The 20264-nt window shown below is 39.3% G+C and overlaps 1 protein-coding gene across 1 annotated transcript in view; it reads left to right on the plus strand.

Moving 5' to 3' along the window:
• Positions 1-20264, plus strand: part of LOC140999762 (vitamin D3 receptor A) — a 41641-nt gene that overhangs the window by 8912 nt on the left and 12465 nt on the right. The window contains exons 2-3 of the mRNA XM_073470288.1: positions 8218-8365; positions 10899-11029. Coding sequence (XP_073326389.1) covers positions 8220-8365; positions 10899-11029 — 277 coding nt within the window. The 5' untranslated portion in view covers positions 8218-8219. The remainder of the gene's footprint in view (positions 1-8217; positions 8366-10898; positions 11030-20264) is intronic.

Below are 20264 nucleotides of genomic sequence, written 5' to 3' on the forward strand. Positions count from 1 at the left end.
AGCTCACAGCCTGGTAGTCCAAGCCTCCTTGAGTTTCATAGCATAATGCATACAGTACATACTAATCCTTATATATTGGGCATGTTCCTCTGCCCTCCTCCTCACTCAGGTAGTCTTGTTGTTTTAGCAACTCATGGGCTGTATAGGTTTTGCAAACTGGAACATCAGATTTATGATCGGAGGGAACCATGACGACAAACGCAGCTCAGCAGTTTGACTGGCCTCCAAGGGGCACAGAAGAGGCTGGAGAGTAGAGAAAAGCAGACAGAAAGGCACAAGAGGGCTACATGGAAGTGTTGAAAGAGGTACAACAGCTTCTACACTGGCTTAGGTGGCTTTCTCTATGTTGATAGAGCACTTACCAACTCAGTAAGGACTGTTTATTGGGCATCAATATGACAATCATTGGTATAATTACTGATGTATATTTCTTGCTTCGGAGTGCACAGGTAGGGATTTAAACATTTGCATATCTTTAAATTTAAACTTTTTCATGCACTCATGGTAGGGATTTGGTGTTTCTTTCCTCTTAACTGCTGAAAAGCCTCTCAAACAGCATGAAGCAGCATTATTTTACTTAACACTTGTATTTTAAATGACATCTTTTGTGTAAGTATATTGTTGTCATTAATGTGCAGTTGGAACATGTAGACGTCCTTGTTTATGTGTTTGCAATGATGCATCCCACAATTCACTAAAGAAGCCAAAATAACTAAAAACATGTTTTTCGTTTGGGCAACAAGTACCTCTCCAGGAGCTTTCAGCACAGCATTGTATTGGCTTGTACAGGCTGGTCCTGTTGTAATGGCTGTTATTATGTTTGAGTGTGCTGCTTTTAAACAGACTTGGCTGTTTTCTGATGCATTTTCTGAATTGAATGCTTCTTGCAACTGTGCTGAAAGAGAAGCTCTTCTCCTTCTCTCCTTCAGTGAGTGTTTCACACTGAATGGTGACAAAGTCTTAATGTTTTGCCTCATGGGACTAAGTGTTTACATGCTGTGTGGGGGTTTATGTATTTTAACTCTGAGATGGCAGTCACATGCACCGCTCCCTTCTCTGGAGAGGAAAATGTCATCAGCATTAGTAAAAACAGACTAAGTGGCTCAGCTGTAATCCGGCCTGATGACCCCTCTCACTAAATGTTTCATCTGTTGACATTAGATGTCACTTGTAGCCGACTCTGCTTAGCTTTCCTAAGCAACATGAACAAATGTCTTTACAGGTGAGGGTGGAGAGGGACACTATTGGAAAAGGAAAGGAGAATAGAAGAGGATTGACACAGATATTTAAGATGGGATGACAGGCAAGGGTGCGATGACCAGATATTTGACTGTACCAGCGTTTCATAGCTAAAAAGTCAATACTGTTTCAGTGCAGTGGTTTATAAAGAATACAACCTCAATGCTCCTGGACTAGTTTTGTCACAAAAAAAACAAACTTTTTGATGCTTTTACATTTGATTCCACAATTGAGATCCAGATTTTGCCTTTTGCCTTTTCTGTTCTCCTAACTCACCAGTCTGCACATGCACATCCTCAGGACATGACTCTGAAGTGGGAATTCATCTTGTGGACTGTATTTAGCCAAAGTTGGTGAAAGTCTAAAAGTTTGCAGAAGTCAATTTTCAGTTTTCAGTCTTTGGCAACAGTATTGATGTAGCATTGGATTTTGTTGTTGTGTGTCAACACCAGCAAGGCCTGCGGGTGCAGTAAGTGATGGGAGTCACAAGGCTGTGAACGGGGGATACGGGTTGAACAGTGGTAGGGCTGGCTTTACAAAACAACACAGATCCAATTGTACATTGTAAACAAGCCATCCTTGGGCAGTCAGATGGCTAACTATGAACCTAAATCAGCTCTTCTTTGGAGAGACAGGAAGCTACTATATGGAGGTACTCTGCTGTGATGTCGGACCAAGAAAAGTTGCACACACCTTGACTCTTAAATTACACATTTATATGACCTAATAGTGGTTTGGGTAGTTTTGTAGAATATATATCTGTCATGATATCACATTTCTTTTGTTATATATATATATATATATATATATATATATATATATATATATATATATATATATATATATATATATATATATATGTGTGTGTGTGTGTGTGTGTGTAACTGCTTGATATCCAAATAAAGATGCCTTTGAAATAATCATCTCAAAAGTACAGATTTGTGTGTAGATCTAAATAAAAAAATGTAAATAAGTAAAATGGGAAGTGTGTAATACTGCATGGCTAAAGGCTTACAGTGATAATTAAATTTTCACAACAATATAACTTCTGCCTTCCTGCATTAACAACATAATGAAACTGGAGGCTTCACAGTATGTGTTCATGAATAAGAGCAATATAGTTATTATGAATTAGTGTCAGCTCTTACTAATGGTGCTTTTAAGTGTGCCTAGAGGGGAAAAGGGTGTGAATGAGTGTGTATCTGCTTTTCCTCCTCATACACAGAGATGCTCTGACCTTAGACACACACACACACACACACACACACACACACACACACACACACACACACACTGAATGAAAATGGATCCGTGAAGAATCCATTATACATAGCTGAGTTCTGTTTTGTCCAGCAACATTGCCTCTCTTGTTCCTCCCAGTTCACTTCCAATTTGTTTTGTTGGCGTGGATGTCATATTAACTGGTGCCTGAGCATCAAAATAAGCATGGAAATTGAATACATTAACAAAAATAAACAACACGACCTGGTTTAGTGGGATTGAATCAGTTTAAACTAGGGATGTCCCGATTAAGTATTTCTGGCTCGAAACTCAATCCGAGTCCTAATATGGCTGTAACTCTGATAAAGAGTCTGATCCACTGTTGTATTCACTTAAAGTAAATGTTAATTAAAGATGTAACCGACACACTGAACATGACATAACAGATATTGCCACTTAATCTGTCACTACTTAATCCAAATATTGAAGATCATGGTTCAAAACTATTAAGTATTTATGAACTTAAAGTATCGATGTGAGAGGAAAGAAAGATTAACTGGGTGAATGTGACTCCTGAAACTGATGTAACACGATGTAATGTAATGGAAATACTCAGTCCACTCTGGTTGTACAGTGGTGTTACTGAGTAAACAATCTTTAGTTGAGTTCAGACTCTGGCTAGCAGAGATCACTTTAACCAAACAACAGCAAAGTTTTATTTGTGCTTGTCATCAAGTACCTCATTGAGTTCACATTAATTACCAATAGCGGAGCTGCTGGTGTTTGTCATTTTAACCAGCTACAGCTATTGACGGCTAAAAATTAGAGGCTGGATGTTTTGTACACTAATCTTTGCAAATAAGAATGAGAGGGTACAGATTAACAGACCTGTTAGCATCTGAGTTTTGTGTCAGAACTCGTCACTCACTGCTGCACCCAAGTCATTGTTCACATTCATGACATCTAATTTTTATTTGGATAAGAAGCAAAATGCTCACATTGTAGAGCACTTCTGCCATAAAGAAATGCAGTGCTGCAAAACTGGTAGGCTGTTGTGGACAAAAACAGCAAACAAGTATAGTGATGAAAAGCTCAGGAAAGGTTTGGCAAACAACAATGAGGACCCAATTGTGGACACAACGGAGACAGGCAGGTTTAAAAACAAAAAGCCAACTCTATTGAAGAGAAGCTGTGGTCCGTAAATGCAAAATGCAAGTAAGAAAAGGCAGGCAAGAAAGGCTGGCAATGAAACAGGAGTAATCTGAAAGCAAAAACTTGTACCAACCAGGACAACACGAGGACACAGTCAGGGAAATCACGAGGAGAAGACTGGACCAGGGAACAGACGAGAGACACAGGAACAAAACTGAGAAAGAGAGAGGGAAAGGGCAAACTTAAATACAAGGGCTATTGAACAAATGAAACACAGGTGTACACAGAAAAAGGGTGGGGAAAGTACAAAGACAGTCACAAAGTCACAAGACACGCGGATACTAAAATAAATCAGGAAACAACTTATCCAAAAACCCAAACCATGACAGGATTGGATTTAAGGTGATACCAATCCATTAAAACATGCCCAAATCGGCACAAGGCATCTGGTTTTAACACTTATCGAGGGCTGACAGTTATGCACTATTATTGTCAAATAAGGAGTGTTGAAAAAATCAAATTATGCAATAAATAAATCATTTACCATGATAATTTTGATTGAAGATCTTAATTGTTTTGTTCACTTAAAGTAGGTAGAGGTAGATTGACAGATATGGAGTTATATGTAGAGAGAGAATTAATTGGTTAATCGATTAGTTTTCAACTGTTATTTTAATCACCAAGTAATTTGATAATTGATTAATCGTTGGGGTCATCTTTAAGGAAAAACAGTCAAAATTCAGCTTTTTAAATGTAACTTTTGTGGTTTTCTTTCCTCTTTTATTACAGTAAACTGAATATTTTTTGGGTTTGGGATAAAACAAGACATTTCAGTACATCATCCTTGGCCTTGGGAAACTGACATTTTGTAGCACAAACATCTAGTTGATAAATCAAGAAAATAATTAACAGATTAATGCTCAATGAAAATGATCGTTGATTGCAGCCCTCAACACATAGAAAAAGTGTATGCATTTGAAAGCACAACAAAAATTGTTAAAGCGGTGGGGGCAGAGAGGAAGGAGTAGAGATAGAATTACCTGTCAGACTGGTTCTCTTTTCTCTACCAACTAATCATGCCGACTATAAATTAATAAAAGCGCTAATTATTAAGCAGTGTTACAAATGAGAAATGAGTGAGAGAAAACACATAAAGGGGAAAAAAGAGTGACAGAGAAGTGATTAAAGGTGAAATAACAGCAGAGTTGTTAATGACGGACCTGGAGCCTGTTCACACTGCTGTTAATCAGCAGCACTAATGAAAGTGCAGCTTGTTTTGGTGTTTTTGTAGATACGTTTGACACGCCGTCCCTCCATCTTTTTCATTATTCACCTGCTGCTTCCTGCATTAGGGAAAAAAGCTGTTTTTGTGACAGGATGACTAATGGCGAGTGTGTTGTTTGTCTGTCCTGTCACGCACTCCTCTCCCACACATCCACCCCTACACACACTGAAACCTGAAATCACCATCATATGTTTGTGAATGAGAAACCCCTCTGTACTCTAATGTAAACCACACACACACACACATACACACACACACACACACACACACACACACACACACACACACACACACACACACACACACACACACACACACACACACACAAGCATAAATGAACAACATGCGTTAAAGTGATAGGCCAGCTGTATTGAAATGTGTGTGTTGCTTCACGGTGTGGATGCATTATTGTATTGTATTGATGCTACACAGCCAGTAACTCCTTTCTCATGCACATGTGTGTTTTCCTGGGGAGCGGTGCCGTAGCTTCATCTAGCCCAGATGTAATGAGAGCTAATGGAGTCAGACTACGTTTGTCTCCATCCTCCGCTTGTGCTCTCACCTGCCTCCCTTCTTTCATTACTTCTCTCTCACCAAACACAGCTCCTCCACACCAATTCCTCCCATCTCTTTGTCCTCGATTGACATTATCTGAGTCCTTCTTTTTTGCACGTCAACTCCCCACAGGCTATATTCTGCAGCCACGTGATGGTTTCCCCCCCGCTGAGCCTGAGTTCACTGCATGTACCCCCTCCTCTCTTTGTCCTCATTTTGTTGTCTTCCCCTTACATGACCTTTCCCTCTCTTACATACAGGATTTCTCCATAGCGTCTGCGCAGATGTCATTTTCTGTACACACAGTAACAACACCATAAACCTTCTAACCATGTGTTTCTATGTTGAACATTTCCATCTCTTCGTTACATTTGGAGTCTTGTATTACATTCAAACAAATTTCCATTCAGCACATTGACATTCAGAGCGTTAAGTCTGAATTTAAGCCCTTAAAGACATAGTGAAAATGAACACGTTAACTTCTAGGAAAACCGTCACATTGTGGACATTTCTTGTGAATTTTTAACTAACTCCATTCTGTAATAGTTGGTGTGAATAAAAAAAACAAACAAATAAAGCTGTCTCTTAAGTTTAAGCAATTGTTTTGCCCCTCCAATCAAAACAATCAGCTTTACTTCCCTTCTCATGTTTTCTTCTCCTGCAACAGCAACTGAAATAGCATCATATTAGGGCTGTAAATAAGCCATTTTACTTTCCCTCTGATCAAAACAACCAGCTTTACTCCCCCTCATGTTTTCTTCTCCTGCAACAAAAACTGAAATAACATCATATTAGGGCTGTAAATAAGCCAATTTATTGCATCTTTAAATTAATATTAAGGGGAGAGACACAGACCTGAATTTAGTTGTACAATATTAAACAGTTTCAAGCATACAGTTAGTCACTCCATCACATCGCCTTTGTCTTATGTTCTCTCATTAGCCTTGTTCAGTCAAAATTAATATGAAATGACATAATAAGGGGTGTGGGGGTCGGCTGGTAGCTTAATGATTTGAGAAGGGTGTACCATATGAGCCTGGGCTCTTTCCTCTTGTTTCCTGTCTGTATCTTCACTATCATCTATCCAATTGAATTGAATCCAGTTCTTAAATGAATGAATGAATAAATCGACCCCCACACCTTTCATCCTCCAGCTTTTGAAGCAACAAAATGTAACTTCCTGGAAAAAGATTGTTGATTGTTGAGTCTTAGCCCCAGGTTGTCAAATACGGCTGCTTTGGATTGGTGTCCAACCCGAGCTGCCAACCCAAAGTTTCAGTATTGGATGATCTGGGGATGAGACTCAACATATATCTGTTTCAGAAAGTCACATTTTGTTACTTTAAATGACAAAATGGGTAATTTGTCAAAAGTTTCCTGAAACTAACTTCAGGCCACTAAAACTACTTGATTAACATGTTTTGTGTGTCTTCTTTTAGCCTGATGTCTTTTCTTGCAAAGGCTCTATGCAGTTTGGTCAGTTCAGCTGAAACATACTTATAAGCTAACATCTAGTATTGTCAAAAATATTGATACATATCGTTACTCAATTTTTGAGATGTTTTCAATACTCATTTTATATAGTATCAGTACACCAGTACCAGCTGTACTTTCTCACTCTTTCTTCTCACCAACAGCAAGTTGACACACGCCAAATCTTAAAAGAAGAAAACAAAGGTTTCTAAAAATGTGATAATTTAATGTTTACTGCAGTCTTTTTGCTGTTCTCTGCTACTAGCCAAAAAAAATGTATCTCATTGTCATAGTATAGCTTTGTCACTGTATATTTACCCTTTGATAAAAATCAAAAATGTTATGCCTTTAATGTTGTCAGTATTTCCCCATTGTATCCAAAATGGTATCGAATATCTATATTTTTCAAGGTATTAAACAAAGTTAGAAATTTATGTCATGACAACAGTGCTCACATCAGCATATACGCTAAGATATAATTTCAGACCCAGACAGTCAGCATTTTTCAGTCCTGTGTGACCGTATGATGGGCCAACACCCACTCATCAAACTTAACTATACACCGTTTCTTTCATCCTCCACAATTTCTCTCCTTTCCTTTTTGACTTCCTCAAAGTGTCCTCACCTCTTCAATCAGACTTCAGACAGAGGATCTTTCTGTACACATTGATATGGATTAGCTCACAGTCGGCCGGTGTGTGTTACTCTACTGCTGTTTATTTCATAGGGGATGACCAGATGGTGTGAGTGTGTATGGAAAAATGAGCACTGTAGAGAATATTTCATCTTGGCAGTATTAAATGTATCAATCATTTCTTCACCTTTGGCAAATAGCCCCCTTTCTGTCATTAATTCTCTTTCCAATTAACATTGTAATTTCATGATTTTTAATATTCTGAATATGTGTGTGTGTGTGTGTGTGTGTGTGGGGGGGGTGGGGGTGGTATGACCCTGTGTCTGCTGAGTCACTCAGCCAATAGCCGCGAGATGCAGAATGTGGCTGTCAATGCCTTTTGCTAAATATGCTAATAGCCCAACACCTGTTTGTATAAGAAGAGGAAAACACACCCCTCCCATCAAGCACACACTCAAGCACTCCCACACAGCACCCGAGCAGTGGACAAGAACTGATTTGTAAGCTTTGTCCGAGGTTGTTCAAATTCATAGACGCACACAGGGACAGCCTGTGTCAGTCCATCTTTTTATGTTTGCGTGTCATTAAAAAACAAGGAGTGGGCCAGCAGTGTGAAACAAGCTCTCAACTCTCTTCTGTTTTTTGTTGTTCTCGACAGTGATGGAGCCCATGACGGTGACGACGTCGGTGGTCGGACCGGAGGAGTTTGACCGCAATGCCCCGCGGATTTGCGGCGTGTGCGGCGACAAGGCCACTGGCTTCCATTTTAACGCCATGACGTGCGAAGGCTGCAAGGGATTCTTCAGGTGGGTGTTGACCCTGAGTTGTGTACACGTCTATTTTTTTGGTTTGTGCGTTCTTTGGAGTTTTTAAGTGTGTCTGCTGACGGGGTTATATGAAGTGTGTGAGTTTGTGCATTTCAAGTGTGAGGTGTTATTAGCAGCCTTCCCATGTGGAGGAGGTGTTCACAGTATGTATTCTATTCATTATATACTTTAAACAGGATTTTTCTGTATTATTGTGATTGGTTGTCAGCTGTGCATTCTGACAAACACAGAATATGCTAGAACCTAGACTGATGAGACTTATTTTCAATTCAGTTTCACTTTGACAGTTTTTGCAAGGCAAGTAACAAGTTGCAAGACACAGACACAGTATAATCTATAATCCTTTTAAATTCACATCTCACCTAATAGAAAAATTTTAGATTGTTTGTCTAAACTACTTTTAAAATTTCAAGACTGTCATTAGTTCTGTTCAGTTACAGTCAATCTATTTTTCCTAATTTTTTCTTTTCTTTTTTTTTCCTCTTTAACTTGTCTAATAGAAACGCTGCAGATACTTTGTGTCCGTCTTTTCAGTTTCACATAAATTTATATCAATAATGCATAATATATTAAACAAACGGGCACCAATTATTTTGGTATCCTAAATAATTTATTTATTTATGAGATAAATGTTTTTGTCGAATGTCAGCAATATCAAGTTATGTCATTGGCTGGTTATTCTGGCTGCTCCTCTGCAACATGTTGCCATTATCCAGCAGCAAATAAACATTTAAAGAGGAGTATGCGTGACTGCTTGATACCAGTACACAGTGTGTTCAATGTTACGGTACAGTACGTGTGTTTCTGTCAGCCTGAGTGAACATTCATGCAGTGTTTTTAGAACAATATGCATTATTTAGTCGAGTCCATAATCCTTCTCCATCTTTGCCTCGTTTCCCCTTTTCTTGCTCACTCTCGCTCTCACTCATGCACACATTCACACACAAAGGGACACACACAATGCACACATACTTTTCTTGAAATTTATGAAGGATTCAAAAATAATGAAGTATTATTATTAATTTAAGTCTCAGCAGCCGAAGGGAGCATATTAAAGACACCATCCCTTCAATCAAGCATTGATTTTTAATATGAGTCAAGGCAGCTTTACAAGCTAAAGGTTTTGTGTAAAATAGATACAATATATGTAAATTGGGGAGTGCATTACTGAGGCTCTTCTGCTTGTTCCTAAATATAAAATATTCACCCAAAGAAGTGTTTCAGTTGGCTGCTTATATTTGAATAGTTTTTAGTTAATTGTTCTGAAATGGTGATGCTTACATTGAACCTGGACATGTATTAAAAAGTCCTTCTTAGATTAAGTTGGATTATCATTCATAACAGTTATTTCATTACTTATTATTTAGGATTAGGGGTTGGCAAAAAAAACCAAACAGTTCACATAAGAATCGCGATTCTTATCTCCCATGATTCAGGATATATTCATGAATGTCACATATCAATTTTCTGAATGTTAATTTGTCGCGTGATGTTGACGGCATGAAAAAGGCGGAACTAACCTGTGAGGGTGGTGAAGCACCTGGACAAGTTAGTCTAGCACACGCTACAGTTATCTTGAAGTTCATCTTCAAACAAGCCAGCGGTTGCAGGCGTTTGTTCTATTTAATGACTGGATATTTACTTTTGCAAGACGAACATTAAGCAGGCCACGTTTGCTTACAAACACAGACTGCAGCATTCAACATGTTAAACAAACTCTGTGGTGCAGAAAATAACTCTGCTCAAAAACCTGCCTCTGCTCAGCGTCTTGTACAGCGATGGACCCCCGGAGCTAACAGTTCAGCAGAGAGGCTGCTCTCACTGCTGGACTTATAACGTTAATAACAGCAGAGCACACCCCCTTATTTTGTTATCACATACATGCAAGCATGCTTTCAAATGAATTGATTCATGAATTGATACTGTTAACTTTTTAAAATAAAAAGGCTGCCAATTGTTATCTTAATTTCCAGCTGTGTCTCATATTGTATTTTGGTTGATTAAGGACACCAGTGAATGGTTAGGCACACAATAAACTGGAGCAAAAGACTGAAAATAGTGCCCCCTATTCTCTTCATTCAACCAATTTTGATTTGAGAATCATTCTGAATCGAATCTGGACAGTCAAAATCAAATCCAATCACGAGAGTGTCAAAGATTGACACCCCTATTCAGGGTGCACACATGGACCAATACCAATGTTTAGAACGTTTTGGATGATACAGATTTTTTTGTTTGTTATTTGAGTCCCTTTTGTGTAAAGGAAACTAAGAAATCCTATCTTTAAAAGAATAACTGAGGTGTTTAAAAGTCAACATTTTCTTATACATGTATTCGGTTGATACCGATGTTCGGACAATAAATCAGTGTATCCCTACTCATATATCTCTTAAGCATGCAGCCTGAAGCATAAAGTCACCTCCTTCTGTCTTTGCAATGGAATATTTGAACCAGCACAGAGAATAAACAGTTCTAAATGAGTAATGGACTCACTACTAATTTCATCCTACAGGCGCAGTATGAAGCGTAAAGCTTCTTTCACCTGTCCATTCAACGGGAGCTGCACCATCACCAAGGACAACCGGCGTCACTGCCAGGCCTGTCGTCTGAAGCGCTGCATCGACATCGGCATGATGAAAGAGTGTGAGTTGACTTTTTTGGCATTCTGCTGATTTGTTGGAGTCAAAACTTCAGATGAAAATACAAGTTTAGCTGCGAGTATGTGAGCTTGTCGTGATATCCTGTGACTTGTCTTCACTGTATTTATGAATTATTGTGATTGGTTGTCAGCTGTGCATTCTGACAAACACAGAATATGCTAGAACCTAGACTGATGAGACTTATTTTCAATTCAGTTTCACTTTGACAGTTTTTGCAAGGCAAGTAACAAGTTGCAAGACACAGACACAGTATAATCTATAATCCTTTTAAATTCACATCTCACCTAATAGAAAAATTTTAGATTGTTTGTCTAAACTAACTTCAGGTTTAAAGACTTGTAACCAGATTAAATGATTTGAGACGACATACTAACATCATGACATCTCCACTTACAGTAGGTAAGATTTCTAAAGGTTGATACTGAGGTGATCAAGGCAGGATGTAACGTCTCCGCCTCCTCTTGACATCCCTTTGATGTAATATTCATCTTGGTGTCTAGAGCTGCTGCTTTTGATGCTTCTTCATGTTCCCCTGCTTGTTGCACATAAAGCCACTTACAGGAGGGCATTATATTTTACTGTTATTTTCTATTGAAGCTCTTCAGCTTGCTATCATCATTATTGTTAAATTGTTTCTAATATCCATTGATTGTTTTATCTGTGTACAGAAAAGCTCAATAAATGCAAGCTGAGTCATTTTTCAGTGCACCAACTGCCTAGAGAGATCAGTTACAGGTTGGCTGGTGTAAGTGGTAAACTGGTTTCCTGCTTGCATCGCATTTAATCTAATATTTAAAGACATTCAGGAAGAAGCAGCAGCCAATAGAATCAATGGTACGGTGTAAATTGATCTGATTTGCAACAAAGGGGCAGGCGATAGTTGATATGCATGAGGCAGGCTGTACCATATGGCAAACTCAGGCTTGGGTCAGATAATAGAACATTTTTACTAATGTTTTTGATCCTGTTTTTATTTTACTATGTGGACTTTCTATCATCAGTGCATTTTACAAGGTGTTGATGAAAGTGTTGTGATGTAGCTTAACTGGATTGATATTGCTTTGTCTTCTGTGTTTGTAAGGCTGTTTGACACAGTCCTAATCAAGTTGTTTATGCATACAGTACCAGGGAGTAATACAAGTCGAACGCGCGATGAAGAGAGAATGAGACATCATCTCATCCCATTTTAATACAAAATGACACCTTGTCACAACTGATTCATAATACCTAACGCTGAGGGGTGTCTTTATTCTGCCTGGATAAATCATATCATATTATACACTAGTTATGTCATCAGTCCTGCATCCCACTTTTATAAACATTAAAAAACACTTCATGAAAACCTAACCCATGAGCAGGACGTAGCACCAAAAGGAGTGCATCACCATAACCATGACAAGCACTAGATGACAAGGGGAGAATGAAAGAAAGGAAAGAAAGGAAGGAAGCCAAAGGGGGTTAAAGTCCTGTTCAACAATGGCTCTCTTTCTTTAAAGTGACACACAATGGTCTGGCCCACATTTCATTCACAAACACGTTGTGTGTCTGTGTCAAACAGAGATGATGCAGGGCAGGGTTCACCACAAATAACCACATGATGACACTAAAGTGTCTGTATTTCATTGAGAAAAGATTAAGAGAGAAAGAGAGAGAGACTTATCAGTATAAAAAGGTCTCTTTGTTTCTCACAGCTTGTATACAGGTTCATGGGTTGGACGAAGTCCACTGTATTTCCCCACTCCTCTGCTTCTACCGTGAGCATTGACTTCCCCCCCTCCACATACTGTACAGAACTCAAAGGCAGCAGCTTTTTTCATATTCTGTTCTGCCTGTACATAATCCTCTGTGATGACAAACCCGTTTGTTTTTTAATTAATGCCAACTGTAATTGCAGAGGCAGAATCACTCATGGGTGGTGCTGAGAATTAAGCAGGATGATACACCAGCAATTAGTGCTTTACATAAAAGCATAATTCACATTATTAGCTCTGATTAATTCCCATCACATTTGCCTGCAGGCAGCAGGTATGTGTTTATCTGCAGTCTAAATGTTACCCACTACAGATCCACTGGTTACACTGATAAAATCTTGCGCAACAACCACTGGCAGCTTCAGAATAACCGCACATACTTGTGCTCTCTTGTGCACATGTAACTAATCATTTATATCCTGGTAGTTTTATTAACAAAGAAAATCAATCAATCAATCATGCCTGTGCTGAAGTTGACATAATATGGCTTCATTATGATGAAAAATTAGTTGAAACCATTCCTTCTGTCCAGCAACATACGTACTTTGAAAACAAATTGAGGATTCAAAATAAAAGCAGCAACAACAGTGTATTGTTACGCCTGAATTCACAGCTGTAACACAATCATTATGAAGTGGACAAGGGACTTTTAACAGTGTGGATAACTGGTGCAAAGACTGTATAGACTGCAGCTTGTGCCTCCGGTCACAAAAATGCCAGAAGCGTCCTCCCACACCGTCTGTGTGGATGTGGCCTCGTGCATCTGCTCATGACCTCGCCCCTGCTGAAGTTTATTTTCCTGTTTGAAATAAATTAATCCAGGTTCAGCAGGTCACGGTCGATGTGACATCTTCGCCACATCCTTTGTTAGTGTGCGGCCTTGTGCTGTTCTGTGTTTGTGTGGTCATGTAAACATATTAATGCAGCGCCAAATAATGAATTGATGAGGATGTAGCACTGGGTGTTAATCTGTGGAAAGCTTGAAGACTCCCAACCAACCATAGAGCATTTGTTTCTCTGTCCAAACCCAGAGACAGATGCAGACCAGCATGTGGAGTTGATAACGAAGACATGGTCATGATGATTTCCATGTTGTTGTTTGTGTTTGTTTGTGGTGGTCATAAGGAGCATGTCTTCTGGTCCTGTGACTGTTGCTCTTGTGACGGGAGGAAAACAAATGAATGTTTTGTGCATATTTCTACTATACATGTTGTTCTTATGAACACGATCCAGTTATTTTTAAGAGTGTTTTATCAATCCGTCACACTATTAATCTTGTGACAGCATTGACAAACAAGACACTGACGAGCTTGGAAAAGGACTGTCTGCTGCATCCTGAATAATTCGTTACCGTCAGTAAATCACAGTAAATGACAGTAAATGACTTGTGGCACTGGCAGAGAGTGAACTCTACTAAGATAAGACACGATCGTTCTCAGGATAACTTTTAAAATAAGCTTCTTGTGGCTTCTTAGAAGTTGTTGAGTGATTGCACTAGTTAGGATCAGGTGTCAGCCTGTATTCATTCATTGTTTTCCCAGTTTGATTCTTTCTAAAATTTTCAGTTTGAACTTGCAGTGCAGACACAGTCTCTGGAGGACATCTGTCTATGGCAGCCCTCTGAGATCTAACCTACCTCTTAGTATGACTACTCAATTGTTGATGTGGAGGCACAGGAGGCTCATCATTACATTCTGTACATTATTTTGATTTAGTTTGATTCTTACTGTTCCTACTGGTATGTGTGTGTCTGCCTTTATGCTATCCTTTCTTTATACTGGCAGCTTTGTCCAAGCTTCACCGCCATTCAGTTCGTGTGTGTGTGTGTGTGTGTGTGTGTGTGTGTCCTCTGCGAGCGGTGCCAGCTGAGTTCGTAGTAAACACCCCTCCGCTGTCCTTGTTTGACAGAGGTTAGAAAGATGCCAGGAAAAGACCTCCCCGCCTGTGAGTGTGTGAGCGTATGTATTTGCCTGCCGTGTTTGTCTGTTTGCGCGGGTGTGTATTTGTAACAGGATTAGAATCACAGGAGAGTGTTTGAAATGTTTTAGCCTTTAGAGGAATGAATTCCCGCCCTCTGTGCCTTTCATTAGCAAAGCTTCTCCTGCAGTGCTGCCCTCCATTTGCCTCCCTAATTCATATTCTTCATCCTCTCTCGTAGTCTTTTGTATTCTGTCTCTTTGACGCCCTTTACACCTGTATTACCATAAGTGCCAGATGCTCTATTTATAGTTATAGTTATAGATATATCAAAAATATGTCAAATTGAGGTGTAGATGGAAATACATTTTGGCTATACACATGTTTTTCTTGTTCCCTACAAATAAACTAATAATTATGGCTGCACAATTAATCAAAATATTATCGAAATTGCAATACGGCCAAGTACTATTGCCAAATCACAAGCTGCAGTTGTTTAAATCAGGTAAAATGTGTGACAGAGCACCTTTTTATAGCAGAGATGCCCTGGCCTACAAATCTTGTTCTTCAGATGTAAGACAACATGTTTGTTTGGTACGGACCCCAACAAATGTCAGAGCATCATCATTTTGTGATGCAAAAAACATCATTCCTCTTTTATTGAGAATCATATTGCAATCGCAACATGTGTCAAAGTAGTGTTTTACCATATCATGCAGCTCTAATATATTCAGAGGTGGGAGAGGTACTCGGATCTTGCACTTCAGTAAAAGTAGCAATACCACAGTTTAGAAATACTCTGTAACAAGTAAAGTACAAAAGTAATTGCATGGCAGTTCATATAAATCGTATGTTATGTTATTAATATAACATAAGTATAGTATTAATGCATGAATGACTTAAATGTTAGAGCTGGAAACTTTTAAAGGCTGACTTTACTACTTTATATAGTTTATCTGCTGGGTAGCTTGGGAGCTGGGAATTTGCCCTCTCCGGTTTAATAGTAAGTTAAGTAAGTTTTAAGGTAAGGTAATTTTACAGTATCTTAATCTATGATACTATATCTTTATTTATTTGTCGATTATATTTTGTATTGAACTAAATCTCTAAAGTAGCAATTGAATAAAAAGTACAATATTTGCCTCCATACTTTAGTGGAGTAGAAGTATGAAGTAACAGAAAATGAAAATACTCCAGTAAAGTTGAAGAACCTTAAACTTTAACTTAAGTATATTGCTTAAATAAATGTACCTAGTTACTTTCCACCACTGTTATAATAATGTACATTCCACTCTTTTTTTTGCCGTATATCACTTTTGTTTTAGCAGCAGCTCAACTAGTAAATTAATTACAAATAAAGAAAAAGAAGGAAAAGATCCTGAATTGTTAACTCAACTGTAGCCCTCATGAATTAAAGACATGTTTTTTCAAATTGCTGAGTAGACACAATCAAGTGCCACCTAATGTCTTTTTTACCCCATGCCTTCTTGCCACCCTGCACACTTCCATTGTGATCTTTTGATAAGCTGTTCTGCGTCACACTCAGCATGTATGGGTGCCCCCACGCCTGGCTGACCTGATTTTACCTCTTGAAACATCACAGACCTAGGGCAGCAGTGGAAAAATATTGGCTGCACACCAAATCCAGCGTGACATATATCACACCAAATCTGAGTTGTAGCCGACTCTTTTGTGTTTAACTGGTCGGTCGGATGGTTAATGAGTATACCTGCTGTGAACCTCTGGCCTCCACAACAGGGAGACTCTGCCTTTCCCTCTTTGTCAGTGTCTCTGGCATTAATGGTGTTGACCAAATGCTTACTGTGTGTCTTTCTTTCTCTGCTCCTCTCTGCCATGCAGGGCACCACACCACCACGCTTTCCAAACAGCAAACTGTCTTTTTGGTAAACTGCAGTGCGCCTGCCAAGCGCTGTTGGGTGGTCAAGATGTTCCTTTGATGGTCTGTTGTTTTTGGTGGACTCCTGCCGTGGTGATGCCATCTAGGGCTCAAACTTGGCTTGAGGCTGACTGGTCCAATCATGTCCCGGCCTCAGAATAGCTGCTTTGTCAGCCTGTGCCAAACTTTGACCAAACTGTGCCTATTCATGATTGGGCTCCGTGCTGCATACTTGGATGTCCTCACCACAAGGAGTGGTTATGGGCAGTCCGCTCCTGGCTTGGGACTGGATGGACATTGGAGTGCAGCCAAAGCCTAATTAATGACGGTGGGTCAAAAGAGATGAAAGCCAAGTAAATTCTTTGGTTAGCTAAGCAGTCAGATTCATTCAGTTGCCTTTTTAAGCCTGTGTAGCCAAACTGTTGTTGTCGTCTGCATTGCCACATTATGCGGTTATGTAACTCTGCTGCTGTGGTTGCAGTCCAGGGTGCAATCACTGAAAATCCACTTCAAATATAGTTGTTTACAGCTTCCAGGAAAACAACCAGTATTTAGTATGAAGCGCATGATCTGAGCACTATTTAATTTAGAGTCATCCATGCCATCACATTGGTCTCTTTAATTAGCAGTTACTGACAAAGTATGTATTTATTTGGTGTGCTTATTCCTTTGATCCAAATATGTGCTCACCATTGTAAAGGATAAAAGTTGTAGTTTGCCACATGACAACATATTTTAATGACATTTGGTAAACCATTGGGGGTTGCTGTATTAACAGGTGAAGACGTTAAATCAGTTCAGCCAGTCAAAAGCTATTTTTGAGGAGGTTACTATGGCAGAGAAAATACTGTGAGGAGCTTTTACCCTGCATTCAGCCAGCATGAACAAGGTCTCTGCCATACCTTTAACCTAAACAAACAACATCATTTAGTGAAGCTAAATTTAATGTCAGTAAAGTATGACTAGTGAGACAGTTACTCCCTAGCTGCCAGAGCGCCAGACTTGCCGTCGAATCTGCGAGCGTTGTGACCTCATGGCTCCGGGCCTGTGTCTCTTTGGCAGTCGCGGTCTGTCTGGCAGTCATGCTGTCTGTCTGTCCGTCTGACCGTCTCCCTGTCTGTCTGCACAGTTGAGCGCTTCATGGGCAATCAGTCACTGTGGCAGAGAGTCAAGAGGATAATATGTGCCGAGGCATTCAGGGGTCAGTGCATTACTCCAGCTGTGACTGACAGACGTGGATGAGGAGAATACTAACTTGAACTTTAACTTATTTCTATATTCTGTGTTATAGTCATGTTGCTACAATAAACTGAAGAAGAAAAGTCATGTGAGATTAACTGGTTTAGCAAATGTAGTGTATCCTTTTTGGTTATGTGGCTAATATTTGCTCTTGAGTATATAAAAGTACAGTTCTCCTTGTTCTCCGTGTTATTAGCTCTGTATACTCTGTACAGTTTCCTGTGTGCACTTAGAAGCCTGCATTTGTTCTTATAGTCATCAGCAGCATCAAACACTGATGATGTAAAACTCTTCCTGCTTCTCTCTGTGGGCTCTAAAGTAACATCATGTTCTGAGACATATAGGAGACAAACGCATACCTGAACACAGCATTTTAAAGTTAAATATATGTGCGTATATATGTGTGTTTGGGTGTGTTTTTTCAGTTTGTTCTTTCATAATGAGGCGCATGTGTTGCAGGCATAGTTTCTGTGTTATTACAAGTGTGATAATATAACACATTTCAAACGATGACGGGGGACATAGTGCTAAAATGTAAAGTAGTCTAACAAGAAATGCAATAGCAGGGGATTTTTTCAAACCACCTTGTTACAGATGTTACATCCACACACTGAACATTTGTTTTTCATTTTAATAAAATCTCTTCAGGCACAGCAGATTTCCTGCTTCACACCATCAGTGGCCACACTGCAACACACATCCAGGTGTGGTTGTTCAGTCTGTTGCTGAGAGGTGTTTTTAAAAGAAAAATACTGTACTGCAGGTACAGTACAGTAATTGTGCGTATTACTCGTATTGAACTAAATCAAAATAATGTACAGAATGTAATGATGAGCCTCCTGTGCCTCCACATCAACAGTTGAGTAGTCATACTAAGAGGTAGGTTAGATCTCAGAGGGCTGCCATAGACAGATGTCCTCCAGAGACTGTGTCTGCACTGCAAGTTCAAACTGAAAATTTTAGAAAGCCAATAGACTGGAGCTAATGTAACTAACTCAGTGTTTCTGCTATATTCACCCACTTATGGCGCCCCAGTGCATAATAGTGCATAATATTGCCACTTATCGCTGCTTGGCGACAGTTGCTCTGTCATTCACACACGGTATTTTAACAGCTGGGGTGCCAATAATTTCAACTCTGCCTTGTTCTGTTTTCTAATTTTGCTGCATTAAGCTAATATTTAATTTGTAAAGCGACAGGAGGGGTTGACACAAAAGCAGTGGTTTACCTATATTGTCATGCCAGTTCAGGAAATGCTGAAAAAAAGAGTGAGATCAGCTTTCTTTGCCAACAGTAGTGCAAGTTTTATTGCAACTCTGACATCTTATTATGGTCACAAGGGTCAGATTTTAAACAAATGCGGTCTATTCCAAGTTATTCAAAAATATAAATGCACAACATTTACATTACAACATTTATGGTTTGTCTCTTGGAGAGCATTGTGTTCACGGTCATACTGTGGTCATTGTGCGATTGGTATTCAACAACCTGAAAATTAGACTCAATGTATCACTGTGTTTCTGTCAAGCATGTACAGTTGTTAGTAGTTGGGAGGGGAAGAGCGAGGGGAGATTGTCCACTACTTAAGCTATCACGTGTGGTAATGTCTAAACGCTAAAAAATGCTAAAACAGTCGCAACATACTTGACTGTTTATCAATATTCCTGGGTGGCCCACCCAAGTAAAGTCTATGTGTGGGAAACACTGTTTTAAATCCAATAGAAATGTAAATCTGTTGCGATCTGTGATAAATAATGAGTGTGAATAAAAGATTGGAAAGTAATGTAATGCTCCAGGACATGTGGAAGTGGCATGCAAACTCAGGAATTCCCAAAGGAACCTCTCAACTAGTCAAACCAAAAAGAGCCACTATTAACAGTATGTATAATCCATTCTGCACCACTGTGCCTGCAGTCTAGTGCTGCAGCATGAATAAGGCAAAAGGCACTTAAACATCCAACATCCAACACCCGCTGCATCAGCTATATTAAAAGGCAGCAGACATGGCAGGCTTTTTCTGCGTGCCAGGCTAAGAGGACGTATGGTTCATGTAACCTGGGATGGAAATGTTTGGAGCTTACATTACAGCTCCTCCATCTAGTTTAAAAAGCTAACTTTGTTTTACAGCTGACAAGTAGCACTTTGTTTCCCACAATCCGCAATTCATTTTGAAACTGAATTCAATATTCCGTTATCGTAGCCAGTGTTCAGACCATGTCCTTACATGCTGAGAATAAGCAAATACTCGTCCCAATGTTTTGAATGCACCTTAAGTATCATTAAAGAACAACATAAGAACTGCTTGCTTTCAGTGTTGGTCATACCTTCAATTAACCTGTTTAATTTTTTTCCTTGAAACTCATCGTATAACCCTTAATTTGTGGACAGATAAAGAAGAAATGAATGAAGACCAA

This window comes from Pagrus major, chromosome 7, assembly GCF_040436345.1.
Source record: "Pagrus major chromosome 7, Pma_NU_1.0".
Taxonomy (NCBI): Eukaryota; Metazoa; Chordata; class Actinopteri; order Spariformes; family Sparidae; genus Pagrus; species Pagrus major.